General features: G+C 34.0%; 1 protein-coding gene across 3 annotated transcripts in view; it reads right to left on the bottom strand.

The window, feature by feature from the left end:
- Positions 1-19,335, bottom strand: part of PTPRQ (protein tyrosine phosphatase receptor type Q) — a 255,558-nt gene that overhangs the window by 194,447 nt on the left and 41,776 nt on the right. For all 3 annotated transcript variants that reach the window (XM_045062106.1, XM_045062108.1, XM_045062107.1), the window contains exons 16-21: positions 17,171-17,336; positions 15,071-15,331; positions 7,129-7,289; positions 6,205-6,316; positions 5,298-5,524; positions 2,212-2,281 (exon numbers count right to left, since the gene is read on the bottom strand). In XM_045062106.1, coding sequence (XP_044918041.1) covers positions 2,212-2,281; positions 5,298-5,524; positions 6,205-6,316; positions 7,129-7,289; positions 15,071-15,331; positions 17,171-17,336 — 997 coding nt within the window. The remainder of the gene's footprint in view (positions 1-2,211; positions 2,282-5,297; positions 5,525-6,204; positions 6,317-7,128; positions 7,290-15,070; positions 15,332-17,170; positions 17,337-19,335) is intronic.

Here is a 19,335-nt window from a genome sequence, read left to right as displayed (position 1 = left end):
TAAGTGATAACAATGCCTTGTATTAAGATATAGAGTTTAAATGCACATTATAAAGAAGAATGCCAGAATATGAATTGTAAATAAAAGTCATATAAATTATATAAGGAAGTTAGGAAAGAGAGCTGTTATAAATTATGTTAAATCATAGAAACTACGAAACTCAAGGTCAGCTCAATTTTAATGGAAAAAAATAAACCAGTTTGGAGGGGTAATTAATCACTAATAATGGATGGAATGATTGATGGAAATTTTTTTCTCCATGGAAAACTCATCAATGGAATTAAAGCTTAGAAAGGACATTGAAAATATAACTCTCTGACACTAAAGATCAAACCACTTGAATTTCTTTTGGATGGATAAAATACAATAAAGCAAAAGGAAAAGGGTTGTTAAATATATGAGGCTATAAAATTATGAGTTAAAACTTTTATCACGATTTTTTTAAAAAACTGAATGTATTTGACATATAACTATATAAATTTAAGGTGTGCATTGTGTGAATTTTATATATATCCATATTGTATTATGATTGCTGTTGTAGTCATATTTAACATAACATCTATCATGTTACATAATTATAATATCACATTGTACTATTCATTATATTGTGCATGAGATTTCTATGGCTTACTTATTACTTGAGGCAAGTTTGTATCCTTGAACAACATCAGTCTTATTCCCCTACCCCCTATCCCCTGGTGACCACCGTTTCACTCTTAATGCATCCTAATCACCTTTTAAAATTTCTGATATGTGTAAACTATACACATGGTTATAATTATGTCTGATATGTATATGTATATATATATGATATGTGTGTGTGTATATATACATATATATATATATATATATATATATATATGGCAAATTGCAAACAAGCTACACATTTTCAAATGAACCTCAACAACAGATACAAGGAACTACTCAAGTATAGAGAAAATTGAATTTATAAGGTAACCAAACATTTATTAAATGAATGATTTTAAGATATTTTAAAAGTGATCAAAAATATTAAATAGATGGGAAATAATTAAATGGTAAACAACACTTTGAAAAAATGGTAATTTGATTAACTTGCTTTAATAATTTTTTTCTCAAATTTTTCTGCTTGTGCTTTCCTTTTGTGACTTCATGATGTCTGAAGAATAATCCTGGCTCTTTTCTATAGTTGGAAGTTCTTTCTCTATTTTAAATAATCTAGCTTCTACTTCTGGACTTTTATGTACCAAAATCCAATTATTTCTCAATTTTCATAGAGTGAATTTATCCATTTTGATTCAAGTCAAGATTCAATACTGTAGTATCAAAACTTTCTGTTTTATAAATAATCATTTCATCTTTCAGATAAGTGTTCTCCAACACTTTGAGGACATAGCTAGCCTAATGAGATGCATAAATTTTCTAGTATGTGTAAGTGTCTACAACTTTCCAAAGCATACACCATACAAAGCTTGCATTTATTGAGCCAGAAAGAAACTTCATAAATCCAATATAGAGACTTCTGAAAATATTACCTGCATTTCTAAGGATCCATCAAGTTGAAAATGGAAGTGCAAGAGGTATTTCTATTATCTTAAAGCCAAAATAAATTCTATGTTTACCAGAAATAATACTTATGGGAAGTTAAGAAGCTGAGTTTTTTCCACTTGTGGATGGAATATTAACCCAGTAAGGTATAACAAGTTAGCCTGTATAGTCTTGTGAAGAGTATTTTTATTCATGGGGAAGAAATTACTTCCGATTTAACAATAATAAATGCAGTTTATTTATTTCATAGAACTATTCCTTAAAGTTGGGTTATATATAGTATAAATAATAAAAAGGAGTTGGAGAATACTGACATAATGAAATTTAGATTTACATTACATTTTTACATCTTTAACATTTACAAAAAAAAAAAAAGGATAGGAGCAAGAGAAATTATGTAATTATCCAATTTGCCCAAAAACTGACAACAAATGATCAACAGTGAGACTCCCAAGACAAAATTATTTTCATATATCATTCAAAAGTTTTTCATAATTAGAAAGAATATTATAATACATATTTTAATGAATAACCATCTAATAAGACTCTAAAAGTAATTGAATGGCCATACTATTGAAAATTTTATGGATTTTAACACTATATTTAGTTGATATCCTTATTTATTTCAAATGACAAAAACTCATAATTAAGCTAATTTGGGAATAAATGATTTAGGAAAATTACCACTTTCTGCTGTTTGGAAAAGAAATGGGTCACTAAACACTCCAATGCCAGCGCTGTTTTCAGCAGCAACCTAAAATAGACCAATAGAATTGTGTTCAAACTTTTTACTCTCTAATTAAACAGAATCTGAAATAATAAAATTTTGACTTGTTGATAAGTTAAACGATAGACACTTCCCTTAATTCTTGAAATACTCTTAAAGTAGATAGCACACATGGAACTAATCCATATTTTCATTTTCCCTAAGGGTATATTTGCAGCATAGTTTGAGTCAACACATTTCTCAAATTTCTAATGGAAAAATTAATAGTCAAGTTTTGTAGTCAATTAGTAGTGATAATAACAACAGATACTACTTGTGGGAAACTTCTATGTACCAGGAAATTTCCTAGAAATTTTACACATCTCATTTTATCCACATAATCAAAACATAAGGTATTCCTATCAGCATGTTATAGATGAGGAAACTCATTGAGAGATGTCACGTAACTTGTGCAAGTCATACAGGAATAAGTGATAGAACCAGAATTCCATTGAAATCATGCTTATTTCTAAAGCTCAACCACTTTTATTATATTAACATTGACTATTTCTGTAACAAATACGAAACCATATACACAGTATCTGGCTTGAGAATTTACAATATAACCAGTCAAATATATACTCAAGAAAATTTTACAAACAAGTCTAATCAGTGATAGTAAGTATTTTGAATTTAAAAGATGGAAAAATTCTTTTGACTCGGATAGTCTAGTCAAAGAGACTAGAATAGGCACAGAAAATGTCATTACTGAGATCAAAACTCTTATGTTATTCCAAATGCCATTGGACTTGGCTTATATTGAATTTCACCTGGGGTGCCTGGGTAGCTTAGCTGGTTCAGTGTCTAACTCTTGATTTTAGCTCAGGTCATGATCTCATAGTTCTTGAGATCAAGCCCCGTCTGGGGCTCTGTGCTGACAGCATGAAGCCTGCTTGGGATTCTCCCCTTCTCTCTGTACCCCCTGCCTCTCAAAATAAATCAAGTTAAAAAAATTTTTTTTAATATATTGAATTCCACCAATTACCAAATGAGTAGCTATAGGCAATTTACTTAGTACTGCTGTAAATCCCATTTTCCTTCTCTTTAAAATGGGGATAACAATATATCTATGTCATAGAATTGTTTCAAGGACTAAATGAAATAACACATGTAAAGTACTTAATAGGATTTTCCCAAAATCACATAGATTTGATACCTACATTTGAGTATATCAAATGGACTGCACCAAATACCCTTTGGAATTCTGCAACGGCTAACATTTATTCGAACAGCGTAAAGGTCACAACAATGATTTATAAAGTGTGGAAAGAACAGAAGAATAAGGGCTTCCCAGTAGACCTGAAGTAAGAGAATTCAAAGGAATAAAAATTCAAATTCCATAAAAACAGATCTAAGCAGAACTAGGTTAGCTAAATTACCTTTCTGTCTGCAATAGCTTCTTATATCACATTAAAATGTAATCTATACCTATTGCCTTCAATAGTGTATTTTAACATATAAGCTAATCTGAATAAATGCTTGTTGATAGAAATTATGTGTACTATGCCATTCTCAGATGCCAGTAGAAAAGGATTCCTAGTCTTTACCCATGGTTCTGCAGTGAAATAGCCAAGTCATGAGTCTTTGACCTTGACCTCTGCATCAGTAAGTTTCCTTTTAACTATTCTCATATAGAGGATCCCTACTATTGGGATGCTTTCCAATTCTTACTGTGTGCTTTTATTCCACAAATAGGCATGCTTCCAATAAGGAAACCACCGCTCCCAGGCAAATTCTCTTTCCCATCATTTCTTACCATCCAGAAAGCCATCTCAGTTATGTCTTTTCACATATTTATACAGCTTTTATAGATTTTTTCTCTACATTCCATTATCTTCAAAGCTCAAAGAACATATTGATGTTATGTTGAAAATAGGATCAAAAAGATATCTGTATCCTTTCCTATACTATGGAAATATGACAAATGTATCTTAATTGTAAGTATTTTCATATGGCCTAACTAATTTAGGATTGCTTTTTATAATTTCTCCTTTACTTAATTTCTTTATTTAATTTTTTAAAAATGTTTATTTATTTTTGAGAGAGAGAGAGAGACAGACAGAGCAGGGAAGGGGCAGAGAGAGGAGACACAGAATCTGAAGCAGGCTCCAGGCTCGGAGCTGTCAGCACAGAGTCCGACATGGGGTTCAAACTCACAAACCGTTAGATCATGACCTGAGCCAAAGTCAGATGCTCAACCAACTGAGCCCCCTAGGTGCACCTTCTTTACTTAATTTCTAAATAACATGTTGTTTAATTCTGCATATTAAACATTGGAAAGAACTAAAAGTTTTTCTAAAGACACAGTAAATTTTCAGGAAATATTTATTGAATGGAACAGAATTGAATTCACTGTTGTCTGAGAAACTGGCTCAATAGAAACTTTCAAATTTGCTAAGAGAAACGTAAATCCGACAAAATGAAGAGAAAAATAACAAACCTAACTTTACATTTAATGAAAAAATAGACTATTTTTTCCTATAAAGCCTAAGTTATTCAATTTAAACTTGATTTATTCATTTAAAAAGTCACTAAGCTAAATGGTTTTAAAATAAATAAATAATATAAATACATCTAAAAATGAAAAGAGATTACAACATTTGTTCAGTTAAGAGCCCAAATGGGCACTGAGGTCATGACTCAAATGTTCATTCTTCAGTCACTTGGCTGTGTTCAGCTGCAAAGTCTTGACCAGGTGGGAAAAAGTTCCTTCACTTTTAAAATGAATGAAATATTTTTTAATTTTTTTTAAAAAATTAATATTTATTTATACTTGAGAGAGAGAGAAAGAAAGAGGGGGGAGGGCAGAGAGAGATGGAGACAGAAACCAAAGCAGGCATCAGGCTCTGAACTGTCAGCACAGAATCCAATGTGGGGCTCAAACTCACGAGCAATGAGATCGTGACCTGAGCTGAAGTCAGAGGCTTAACCAACTGAGCCACCCAAGAGCCCCCAAATGAATGAAATATTTTAATAGTAAATAATTATTAAAAAAAAATATTACCTTGATTTCATATGTTGTTCCAGGATTAAGATTAGTAAGAAGAACTTCCAGACTGTCCGGCTTCGTTCTAACTTGTGTATATTCTGTTTGCATCCATGGACAAACTTCCTTATATTTCACAATGTAAGATATGATTCTTCCATTTGGGTTAGGTGGTGTATTCCAAGACAGAAGAATCCCAGCAGATCCAACTCTTTCTCCAGCTAGGAAGACTGGAGGCCCTGGTTCTATTAAAACATATATATATGTTGTTAAAAAGACAAACAACTATTGTATTTTCATAATCATAATCATATAAGGAAGAAAGTATTTACAGATGTGGACTTTTGAAGTTCCCAAAGACTAACGGCCTCTCAAATGTGAGTTTGACCTCCCTAGAGCTTTGCTACCAAAAGAAAAAAAAAAGGTTAAATGCGTTGGGGGATACCCAAAACATTCTTTTGTAAGAATGTAAAAAATGGAATGCTACTACATACTACAGGCCAAATACACTTTTGATGCCAGATCGTTTTAAAAAGAAACTTATCTGTGCAAAGCTTACACACAAAACTAAGAAAACAGGAATGCAGTCTTACAAACTGAATAATTCTTCTGAGCAAGTGTAGTGAGTTTATTTTCATGGCTCTGCATCATTTAAATATTACTACTAACAGTCTCTGTGATCCATTTCACAAACAAGTATAATATCATTATCATTACTCTCTGAAAGTCAAGAAAGCTAAAGAACTGGTAGAACACAGGTCTTAAACAGATCACTTTCTTAAGTTTCCATTTTGCGTTAATTACTAACCTGTTGTCATGCATATAATGCACATATTGCTAATGTAAGTATTTCCATCCAATAGATTTATACTAGCTGCAAATATTTCATAAAAACACTTCATAAAAAAAGAAAATACATACTCACTTGTTACATTCGTTGTCACTGTTCTACTAACAGGAGAGCTGTATGTTGTAGCAGAAATTGAAGAGATGGTCACATCGTACCTAGTGCCAGGAACAGCGTTGGAAACATCAACCTAGAACACCAAAAACAAATAACTGCATTAAAACTCTTTCTGGAAAACAAGAAAGCTAAAACAATAAATCTATCACAACAACAACAAAAATAAACATCTCACTCTATAACTCTGCTGTGCTTAAAACATTCCAAATTCCATATTATTGTAAAATATAAATCTGTTCTAACACATAACTATTTACCAATAACATATAATGAAAACTTACAAAACATACTGTGTTATCAAGAACTAAATCAGTATTTCAATCTATCTAGTTTGTTGTCACAAGAAACAACTATTTAAGAATCTTAAGAAATCTACAGCCCATTGCTTAACCCTGGTTTTTAGAAGTATATTAAAATACCTGTGTCTCTGAAGTTCCAATAAAAAGTAAAAGAAAAATGATTATAAAATCCATCATTATTACATTTTTCAGGCAGTGGAATCACATTGATGGCTCTAGAGAGAAATGTTGCCTGCATTAATGATTTAAAGACAGATCCTCCTGGCAAGTACACAATTAATGAGCCTGGATTACTCAATAGCTCTGCCCTTTCTTTGTTAAACTATTCATGAACCCTTGGATGGCTGGCTGTAGGTTCAGGGTAAGACTGAAGAAAAAAACGCATAGATGTTGCTAAGGTAACAATCCACCGATGCTGAAACTTAAACTCATCAATTCAGCATCAGTGTTTTTGTCTTCATTTTGTGCTTTTAAAAACTCTCAAAGGAGTAAGTTTTCATGGTGTATGAGTTTCATAAAGAACTTTCCTATTAGGACCAAATATAAATACAAGTTGGCTCAGCAAGTACTATAATGAAACCTATACCTGATACTCTCCACCTCCAAGATCTTTGATAGTAACAAAGCCACTGTCAGGAACAAGATCCACATGAAACCTTTCCACATGGCCAGAGGGCAGGCTCCAGTACAGAGAAAAGGAATGTGCAGAAATATTGAAGGCTTTAAGTTTCTCAGGTCTTTCTGGTTCTGATATTGAAAAATAGAGGTTTGAAATAGCATTATTCTCTTAAATATTCAAAGATAAAATGAAAATCAATAGCCTGTAAGATTTCAACATAACCACACTGTCAGAAAGCACTGAGTCCTTTAAATTATCTCTAGTCACACGTAGGTGTTAGGCATCTAAATCTTTAATAGTAACTAGTTTCTAAGTATAATTATCAGAAATAATATATCAATTTATGTATGTTTCTAGGATATATCTTACCTATTAAAATCTGTTAGTTGTCCAAATTTTTTGTTAAAGCTTATGCTTTAATTGAAAACTTGAATCATTTAAAGAAACTTATTTAAATCCAAATTATTGATTCAATTACCTGGATGTTTTAACAAGCAGAAGATAATTGGGAAAAAATGTAGCTAAAATCTGCCAATGTTTTTAAAGAGTGAGCATTTCTAATGAATATTTAGCTATGTGTTTCCTTAAAAGAAAAGCTGTTTTCTTATAGGAAGTAAACAATAAGTATTAACTGTCCTAGCCACTTCAACCATATTTTTCTACCTTTGCTTCCACTGTTTCCGGAGTTATGTTTATGCTGCCTGTACCTCCTTGAAGGGAGTTTTCTGCATAAAGTTCTTCTGATTGGTTGCCAATGAGTCAGATACTCACTCTGCCTTATCTTTAGTGCAGATTCCAAACAAACAATATAGGGGGAGGAAAAGAGATTATGAAGCCAAGCATGTGAAAAACATACCTGATACAGTCCCAATCTAATACCATTTCCAAAAGAAAGGAGTCTGAAATTAATCACTGAACTCCACTTAACCATTTTAAAGCCCGCCTATCAGAGATACTTTAAAATGGATATAAAAAAATGAAACATACATTTCATAACAAAACTGATAGGGCACATTGCATAATATAGTAACCTTAAGAGGTCAATTTCTCACATTTAGGCAGGTGAGAGAGATACTTTTAGAAAAGTCTTTTTTTTTCTTTTTCTTTATCTTCTTTGAAAAGTTGCTTTAATGCTTATAATGCTTCCGTAGTAACTGATCCTGGTATTGGTCAATTAATTTCTACTATGACATTTTTAAAGATACAACAAACATTCTTTTGACATCATCACCAAATCGTCCATGTAGGCAGAACTGTAGTTTTATAATAACTCTTTAGAAATATCGTAAACCCAAGGTAAAAGATCAGAGGAATACCCAGTTTGTGTGAGTAGAATTCCTTTGTTGTGCATAGCTGTTGGCATTTTTCCTGGATCTTTCTGCACACAGATCTATGCCCTCTGTATTCCCAAGCTTGAGAGAAAAGAGCTTGGTTCTTCTCACATTAAAACAGACAAAAGTCTAACATGCAAAAGTCCAATTAATTACTACTCACACTACTGATTTTATGTAAGGGCTAATATTATTTCCTCAAGGATCCTGGAAAGTAACTAATACCCATGAAATCTTAGGCAAGAAAGAAGAAAAAAGACCTGGGATGAAATTTTGGAAGAAAAAAAAAAAAAACGACAAGACAGGAGAAGCGAAGTTCTGCCTACCCAGATGGTGGTGAGATAGGATGCAGTTTCCTAGACTGTGGTTTAAGATTACACACTGAAGGACTCTTGGCTAAGCATGTCTCATCAAGACAAGGAAGAATGTATTTGTCTGGTAATCTGCCAATCTGATCAAGAGGGAAGGCCTGCAAGCTTCAGGACAGTTTGGTAAAGACTTTTCAACATAGAGTGGATAGAAGCCCTGGAAATGGACAGAACTTAGTGTAACTGACAAAAGCAGCCTGAATTTCTGGTATCAGATAAGAAAGAGGAAGTCTAATGATCATACAGACCATAATAAAGATGTTAGTTTTTTTCCCCCTAAAGGCAATGGAAAACTGGAGAATTTTAAGAGGAAAAAATGTGACTTTTTAAAAAAATTATTATTTTAAAAGATTACTTTGAAATGGTACGTGAATGGCATAATATCTGGAGAGAAGCCAAAATGGTAATGGGAGGCCAATTAGGATAGTGTGGTAATCTGGACAGAAAGAAGGGAGCCTTGCCCTCAGAAAAAGGTAATGGAGATGGGCCAATGCTTACGCCATTGTAGAAGAGTGCAGATTCTTCGATATGAGCTGGAAAATTCAATTAACTGAAAGTAAACACCATAGTAAATATAATTTATACCTCATGGAATATAATCTCTCAAAAGGTGGGAAAATATGAAGCAAAAATATTACTCTCAGCCTAATTGTTTGCTACTAACCGATAAAAATCAAACTGTGAGATGGATGTGACTGGAGAATATCGCATTGTGTCAATTTAATTAGGGATAGCAAATAATTCTAGGCTTAGTTACATATTTTTTTAGACCAGAATTTCCCAAGTTAATCCTCAGAATCCTAAATCTTTAGAGTTTAATACATGTTCTGTGATTAAACCACTTTGCCAATCACTTCTTTTCTAAGTTAAATAGCTTTTGTTATTGCAGGATACCTCAGAGACTTAAATATGCTTAACTATCTTGTGATTCTATAAAGCAGCATTGTCCAAAAAAATTAAAAATGTAAAAGAAATATGTAAAATTAATTCAATAATACATTTTATTTAACCCAATACATCAAACACATCATTTCACATATAGTCAATATAAAATTATTAATGAGCTAGTTCCCTGTTTTGCATACTAAGTCCTTGAAATCCTATGTCTTTCACACTTATAGCACTTAAGAGGAATTTGGACTAGCCAGACCTTAAAGCTCAACAGTCATATATTGCTAATCACTACATGTTGGACAGTATAGCTTTAAAGAATCCCTCAACTTTTCCTCTTGACATTTTAGTAAATTTACCGGAAGTGTATTTTGAGAATTTGAGAGAAAACAGAAATATAATCTCATGATTGGTGTCTATAAAGAAAAAGCCCAAAAGACCTAGAAAGACTTCAAAAAGAAAATGCTGACACAAACTATGATACATTAACCTTTAAGAAAGAAAGTAAGGGGGCGCCTGGGTGGCTCAGTCGGTTAAGCGTCCGACTTCAGCTCAGGTCACCATCTCGTGGTCCATGAGTTCGAGCCCCGCGTCGGGCTCTGGGCTGATGGCTCAGGGCCTGGAGCCTGCTTCCGATTCTGTGTCTCCCTCTCTCTCTGCCCCTCCCCCATTCATGCTCTGTCTCTCTCTGTCTCAAAAATAAATAAACGTTAAAAATTAGAAAAAAAAAAGAAAGAAAGTAAGAAGAGATTCAAAATGGAAGAGAAAGTTACATAGGGAACTCAGTAGATTCTGACTCAAAAGAGGATACATACACAAAGTGAGACCAAAGTGTTATATACCTTGGAAAATCCATAGGAGTTGCACATACTTATCCAAACAGTGCCAAAAAATCAAAAGCCAGCTACTTTAAAATGAAATAGGAAGATTACCCAAGGGATACAGGCGTGCTGATGCATAGGGGCACTTGTACCCCAATGTTTATAGCAGCACTCTCAACAATAGCCATATTATGGAAAGAGCCTAAATGTCCATCAACTGATGAATGGATAAAGAAATTGTGGTTTATATACACAATGGAGTACTACGTGGCAATGAGAAAGAATGAAATATGGCCTTTTGTAGCAACGTGGATGGAACTGAAGAGTGTTATGCTAGGTGAAATAAGTCATATAGAGAAAGACAGATACCATATGTTTTCACTCTTAGGTGTATCCTGAGAAACGTAACAGAAGACCATGGGGGGAGGGGAAGGGGAAAAAAAAAGTTAGAGAGGGAGGGAGGCAGGGAGGCAAACCATAAGAGACTCTTAAAAACTGAGAATAAACTGAGGGTTGATGGGGGATGGGAGGGAAGGGAAAGTGGGTGATGGGCATTGAGGAGGGCACCTGTTGGGATGAGCACTGGGTGTTGTATGGAAACCAATTTGACAATAAATTTCATACGAAAAAATTAAAAAATAATAAAAAGTTTCATTACCATTATTATTGATTTTTATTTATACTTCACTGTTTATACCAACACTGTTTGCAATAAGCTTTGCAGGTCACATTTAAATCCTTCTGTGACTAGATCTTAGGCTGGGCAGAATGTATACTATGACTGAGGAGGTACTCATGTATAAGACATGCAAAATTATAACTAACTCTTACCGAGTTTATGATACACTCTGCACTGTGATAAGCACCTTCACACACTGTTCTATGTAAGTCATAATTTATAAGCAAACACTATTATTATTGCCATTTAAAAATGAGAAAACTAAGAAACAAAGAATTTAGGTGATTTTACCAAGGTCTCAAAGATAACAGGTGAATGGCAGAGCCAGGATTTAGACCTAGAAGCAACAGCTTCAAAACTCAAGGTTCAATGATAAGTGCACTGCTCTAACCTATACAAAGTGGCTTACAAATAAGAGCAGATCAAGAAATCCTAAATAAATCTATCAAAATCTTATAGAGGATTCAAGTAATAGGGTGATCCATAGTTTTATTTTTAAGTCTAATACAATTATCTGAAATGGCCCCCAGGTTAAAGGGACTCCAACTAAGTATGCCCTGTGTCAAGGCAACACATATTTACCAAGTGCCTATAGCTTCCTCTTATTTCAGAAATGGGCTAGGTAAAAACTATTAATAAAATAAACATCCTCTAAACTGAGAATAAACTGAGGGTTGATAGGGGGTGGGAGGGAGGGGAAAGTGGGTGATGGGCATTGAGGAGGGTACCTGTTGGGATGAGCACTGGGTGTCGTATGGAAACCAATTTGGCAATAATTTCATACAAAAAAATAAAATAAACATCCTTTAATAAGTCAGCACCACATTAGGTGCCACAGGAGTCTAAAAAATAATCATATTTCAATACAGGCACTGGTAATAGGCCCTGGAACTGGATTACTGGGTTTAAATCCTTGCTCTGTCACCTAAATAAGACTTCAGGCAAAATCCTTAACCCCTCTGTACCTCACTGGCCTTGTCAATTTGAGGATAATAATACTGCTACTCCACACATTGTTGTGAGAATAAAATAAGTTAATACATGTAACATGCTTGGAAGAGTGGCCTGAACATAGTAAAAGCTTGGCAAATGTAAGCTGTGATTAGTAGTAATTGTTATTACTGCTATCTTTCTATGTAAACCCTGGTCATCTCTTAGTAAAACCATCGTGTTCTCTCTTTTTTCATTCCTTAGTTTTAGCACTCTCTTAATGTCAACAGCGCTTTGCACAAAATGGGGCCCCCCAGCATTGTTCCATTATCACCACTCTCTTTATAAAAAGTAGGGTAGCGGAATCTTTTGTGCCTCAGTGATCCCCACCAGGAAACCCAGATTACCACCCTTCTCTATCTCCTCGTATCAACCTACCTCCCAAATCACTGCTATCCTCTCACAGTGACTTCCATTGCCCACCTCTCAAAACCATCTCCTAAACCACACTGTACAACCAGAAAAACAGATTCCTACTATTTCATAAAGCGCTCTCTTCTTTAGTTAAAATGACTGCTGATAGTCTATATCTTTCATGAAACTTCCCTGATACTGACATGACTTTGGTTACTACTTTTTCCTCAGAGCAAATTCTAGGTAAGCAAGCTCTGTCACACTCACTGCACAATCTCCTTTACCTTTCCATCAGGAAAATATTTTCTCAATCTTTGCTCAGTGGTCTATTTGATCTTTCCATCCAACCACATATGTTGGTGCTTACCATAGACCACTTGTGATTTTGCCAACTTCTGGCAATTTCTGGACTTCTGGGAATTTCTGGAAATGAAATTTGATCATCATGACTAAGAAGATCCTACTAGTACATAGTGGGTAGATGTCAGGGATGCCGCTAAACACCCTACAATGCGTAGGACAGATTCCTACAAGAAAGAATTGCCCAGCCCAAAATGTCACTAGTGCCAAGTTTTAGAAACTCTGCTACAGACTAAAACGTCTTGAGTGGGTCCAGTTTTAATGTGTTTGATTATATACTTTGCCTATCATGACACACTGAAGAAAAAGACATTGAATACATGATCTAACATACGTGCTTTTTAAGAAATAGTAAAGATGTATAGCATCCATATATAAACAATATTTAAAATGTACAAAGTATAATTCAGTGTCTAAGAGCCACAAGGAATCTCAGAGATCATCTACTACAAATTACACTGACACATAAAGGCCAAAGATATTAGGTAACTTGACTGATATTAGTTAAGTGTCAAATTCAGGAGTAAAGCTGGTGTATGAATTCCAAACTCACTGCTTGTTTTGCATTGTCACATACATATCACACTTAGGAAAATAATAATGTATATAGTCTGTAAGAATAATGATGCTCCAAGGTGCCCACATGCTAAACCCTGTAACCTGTTAATATGTTATGTTACATGGCAAAAGGGACTTTACACAGAAATAAGATTATGAACCTAGAATCAACCTAGATTATCCAGGTAGGATAAACACACAAGCCCTTATAAGTGAAAGAGAGAATAGTCACATGTGACAGGAAAAAAATAAGAGTTGAAGAATGAGTGAAATTCAACCTTCCTTGTTGGCTTTGAAGATGAGGAAGAGGATCACAAGCCAAGGAATGAAGCATCCTCTAGAGCTGGGATCAATTCTCAGCTGACAGCCAGCAAGGAAATGACTACTTCAGTCCTACAACCACAAGGAACTGAATTCTGCAAACAACCTAAATGAGCAAAGAATTGAGTTTTCCCCCCTGGAACATGTAAAAAGGAACACAGACCTCTGAATACCTTGGATTCTAGACTGTAAGATCCGTGTTGGATGTATTACCTACAGAATTACAACATAATTGATTTTTTGTTGTTTAAGCCACTGAACTTAGGGCAATGCATCACAACAGCGATTAGAAGCAAATACTATGTGTAACAGCCACATAACAAATGTCCATAGACTGAGTTATCATTATATGTCTGCTTTGGATCATGCTGAATCCACAGCCTTAAAGACTACTTAAGAGTAATCTTCTGAGTTATTGCTGTGATGACGTTCTCTTTTCAAAAATTTAAAGTATTGATAGGTTTCACAGCTTTGTTTGCATTTTAAAATGATGCCTTAAATTATTCAGAATAGGATTTTTTCTTCTCATATAAAAAAATCAAAACCTTACAATACTGAATTTCTTATAGTTCCTCAAATACACCATTATTTATATACACCTCTGTGATTTTGCAGAGGCCACTCCCTCTCTCTGTGAGTCCTCTTTTTCTTACACCTCACATGCTCTCAAGTCTGATTAAGAAACTCCTTATCCTTTACAGTCATTACCAGGCTCAAAGAACCTTCTCCATCCATGCCATGAAGCTCATCATTCGCTTTTCTGTGCAACCAGAATAAGTTTGAACTTATTTCCATTGCTTCACTTATTAATTTAGCTTATACTATATGTGCTTCTATACTTCCATTCCTTCTACTCTCTGTACATCCTAAGACTATGCTTTTTTATGTGCATAGCCCATAGTAGGACACAAAAGACAATGAACAAGTTTTTAAGAGAATGGATAATCCTCAAATCATCCACCTAATTTCACTAACTGGACCTCTATTTTATGTGACTCCAGTGTAATATTAGCTACATTTCATGAGGACTAGCTATACGCCAGATACAGTTTTATCCAATTTGCATTTTATATATGTCAAAAATTCAAAGAATATCCCAATAAATTGAATTTTTTACCCTTATTCTATAAACTTTAAATTTTCAAACATCAAAAAAATGCATTGAAGTTTTATCTTGAACAGTGTAATATGCAACACAAATGTGAATTTTTTTAATATCAAAAAGAATCTGTATACCTGCAACAACTCTGATACATGTGCCAGATCCTTCAACATTGTCTCTCACTCTATGTACCGTGATGTTATATATTCCACCAGGAGACAGATCTGTAACTGTGTGCTCTGTAATAACTCCCCAAATAAGATATTCTTCTGCAAATGTTCTGTTTGATATATAAATCTTGTAATGAGTGAAGTTGGTCTCTGTTGGATTCCACATTAAATGTGCAGAAGTAGTATTCACGGCTTTTAATGTTAAGCCACATATCCTAGATGGTTCTATTGAAAAGGTAAATTGTATGTAAATTAAAATTGCACATATATATGTAAAAAAAGCAAACATGAATAATATAATTTAATCATCTATGTGATAATCCTTAAATTTATTCGTGTATAACACCCTCCACGTTCAGCTCTGCAAACAGAGAAATAGGACATTATATATATGAGTTTTAACTTAAGTGGCACATTAATATCCTCTTTAGTTCCCAAATGTCTTTCCTTAATCGACCATAAATCACTCCAACAGTCATTCCTATAGAATTGTGGGTACCTCCTGAGGAATTTCTCTCTCCTTCCCTCTCTGCCCCTCCCCTGCTCCTACATGCTTGTAACAAGAAGTATCCTTCTACAATATAATCACGAGTTTGTTAGCAGTTAACTAGATGCAGTTAGCTAGATGTTGAATAAAAATGAAATAGAACACATAAGTTAGCAAGTGAATGAGGGCCAGAAACAAAGACACTTTCAAATGTGGTTCTTCTGGTTACACCAAAGTTTTTAGCATTCCTATATTACTGCATTTTTAATACATTCTTCGATGGAAGTAACGTTTCTTGCACTACCATTTGGTCTCCACTGAGAGGGGATCCTGTAGACCTCACAAACTTTCATAAGAATTATTGGTAAGATACTATTACTCCATTCCACCCAAAACATTATGAAACTGATTTATAGTAAATTTACAAACATCAGGGAACAGAAGAAAAAAGTTTTCTGCTTATCAAACCACTTCCTCAGTAGAAAATGAATTGTGTTTATATGATTATCTCATACTATAGTATACGTGTGTGTGTATATATATGCATATATGTGTGTGTATATGTGCATATGTGTGCATATATATGTGCACATATATATGCACACATATACATACATGTATATTCATATATGTGACATACAATACATACACACACTTATATATATGTATATATGTTGGCTTCAGATTATTAAAAAAACACCTCTAGGTAGTTCCCAATACATTTAGGCATACAAATATTTTTTTTTAGTTCATGTGTTTTTTGAGAATTCTCTTAATCATATTTTTATAGATATAATTATTATTATCAGGCTTAATGGGTTTTTTAAGTTTATTATTTATTCATTTAGAGAGAGAGATGCACTTGCACTCTCTTACACTCGCACACATGTAAGTGGGGGAGGGGTAGAGAGAGAGGGAGAGAGAATTGCAAGCAGGCTCTGAGCTGTCAGCAAAAAGCCCAACACCAGGCTCGATCCCTGAACTGTGAGATCATGGCCTGAGCTGAAATCAAGAGCCAGATGCTTAACTGACTGAGTCACCTAACTGAGTCACCAAGGCACCCACAGGCTTTGTTTTAAAAGAGCTTTATCATGCCATTTGTAGCAATGTGGATGGAACTGGAAGGTATTATGCTGAGTGAAATGTCAGTCAGAGAAGGACAGATACCATGTTTTCATTCATAGGTGGATCTTGAGAAACTTAACAGAAGACCATGGAGGAAGGGAAGGGGGAAAAATTGTTACAGAGAGGGAGGGAGGAAAACCATGAGACTCTTAAATACAGAGAACAAACTGAGGGTGAGTGGGGGGCTGGGGTAGAGAAGAAAATTGGTGATGGCCATTGAGGAGGGCACTTGTGGGGATGAGCACTGGATGTTGTATGTAAGCAATGAGCCACAGGAATCTACCCCAAACCCAAGAGCACACCTTACACACTATATGTGAGCCAATTTGACAATAAATTATATTTTAAAAAAGGCTTTAAAAAATAAATAAAAAATAAAATAAAATAGCTTCATTATGTTAAGCTAAAATAAGTTCTCATAAAACAATAAAGAATTTATGATATAATCTTACTTGTAGCCACTTTCTCCATTACAGATACACTGTAATCTCTGCCTTTAACTGTCTTTACCTCGAACATGTAGTCCACACCTGGAGTCAAATTCTTTACTTTGGCTTTGTTGCCATAAACAATTATTTTAAATATCTTTTCCTTTCTAGAAGTCATACAATAGGCTATCTGGACAAAGAGAGAAAAATTTAATTGCTTAAAAAGAATTGTCTAGAAAGAATTTACTTAGCACCAACTCTGTACCAGTCTAATTCACATACATTCATTAATACAGCAAGGAAGGGTTGTGATTCTTCCTGTCTTCACTAAGGAGTAATTTGGGACTAGCTGATGATGAATAACTTAGGGAAGTTGACTCACATAGTAGTATGCATAATGGATAGACTTGGAAGTTTCTCTACTAAAATGCCAATAGTCTCAAACCATTTTTAAATTTCATTTCATTTAAATGAAATTTAAAATATTTCATTTTAAATTTAATTATTTTCAATATTTTTCAATAATTTTAAATTTTTCAATTGAAAATTTTTCAATTTTTTCAATAATTTTCAATTATTTTTAATTTTCAATTTAAATAAATATATTTTTAATTTTCAATTTAAATATATATATACACACATCCATATGTACATATATGTATATAAATTAAATATTTAAAATACATATTTTTGACATGTGTGTATATATATGCATATATTCTGCTTATGTGTGGATATGTGTATAATAGATGTACTGCATAATGAATTGGACTTTTCGTATTGGTCACCTGAAAACAAAAAAAAATCATGTAAAATTACATATACACTCCCCCAACTCCATGTAAGCAGAAGACTGGAAGAGGAGAAAGCAGGAATCATTGGAGTCCCAAGTTTCTGGCCTAGTGGAGAATACCATGGCTTTTCCCTGACTGCCCAAGGTATGGTAATAGGGTGCTTCTGCCCACATTCCACACTGCAGATAAATGAGACACCAACATGTACCACTACCATAAATTGAGGGTGCCTACTAGAAAGAACAATACCTCTTGGACGGACATGTACTTAGACAGCAGACTTCCTGCTCATGTACCTGATTAGAGAAAAAGGACGTTAGAAAGAAAGAACATCGCCAAAAAAAAAAAAAAAAGAAAAAGAAAAAAAAAAGAAAAAAGAAAAAGAAAGAGCTGTGGAGTAATCTGTATATCCACTCTTTGTCAGGGCAATCCATGAGTCAAGTACAAACCATGAGGAGTAGTCAGTCTTAAATCATCTTACCAGGACCCCATCCAAGAAGGCTGACCTTTGTGCAGAGACCCTGACAGCAAAAAGCAATGGGATATAATGGCATAGAAAAAGGCAAGCCAGAACTGGGTCCATCACATCAAGGAAATGGACAATGAGGACAACCCCCAGAGCCTTCCAGAGAACTCACACATGTGCCTCAGGAGAGAGCCAGTTAAACAGATTGGGGGACTGTTAAACAAACTGGAAGCCATTCAATGTTAGTTAGGAGAGTAAAAAAAAAAAAAAAATCAGCAAGAGAGAGAACAAAAACAGACACTTGGAAGGCAGAACTCACTCCAATTCTTTTGTTAGATGAATGCATGATAAATGTCATGCTCCTTGCCAGCCCATCTTTCATCATAACTTAAGCCTATCAATTATTCATAAAAGCTCTGAGAATTATCATTGCCTTTAGAAATTTTCAGTGGAATAACCTGATGGTTCTAACACCTTGGAGAGTTCTTTATTCATTAAAAACTATTTACAACAATCTTTACTCTTCTTCAGTCTATATTTCATGTTTGTAAAACAGAAAGAAGGATATATCTAAATGAAAATAATGACATTAATTTTATAAATTATTTAAACTTTATTATGCTTTAGAAAATAATTGTCATGTGGTAGGAATCAGAGAAATAAATTTCCTAGGTAGATATGTTTATCACTGCCTTGTGGGAAGAGTGTTTTGTTACGGAAGAAGATAATCACGAGGTCTAGAAGCATTTCATTGTTTATTGATTTATAAGGTGTCACTGAAAATTACTTTGCTTGTCTGGCATATGGAAAGGCAGGAAGAGTGAGGAGAATGCTGAGGACTTCTGATATGAAAAAGGATGGTAAGAGAAAGTATCTTGTAATAGAATATAATCATAATGGAGTGCTAGATTTGAATACACAAAGAGTTA

This window comes from Felis catus, chromosome B4 (genome assembly GCF_018350175.1).
Source record: "Felis catus isolate Fca126 chromosome B4, F.catus_Fca126_mat1.0, whole genome shotgun sequence".
Classification (NCBI taxonomy): domain Eukaryota; kingdom Metazoa; phylum Chordata; class Mammalia; order Carnivora; family Felidae; genus Felis; species Felis catus.
This window is presented reverse-complemented; position numbering and strand designations above follow the sequence as displayed.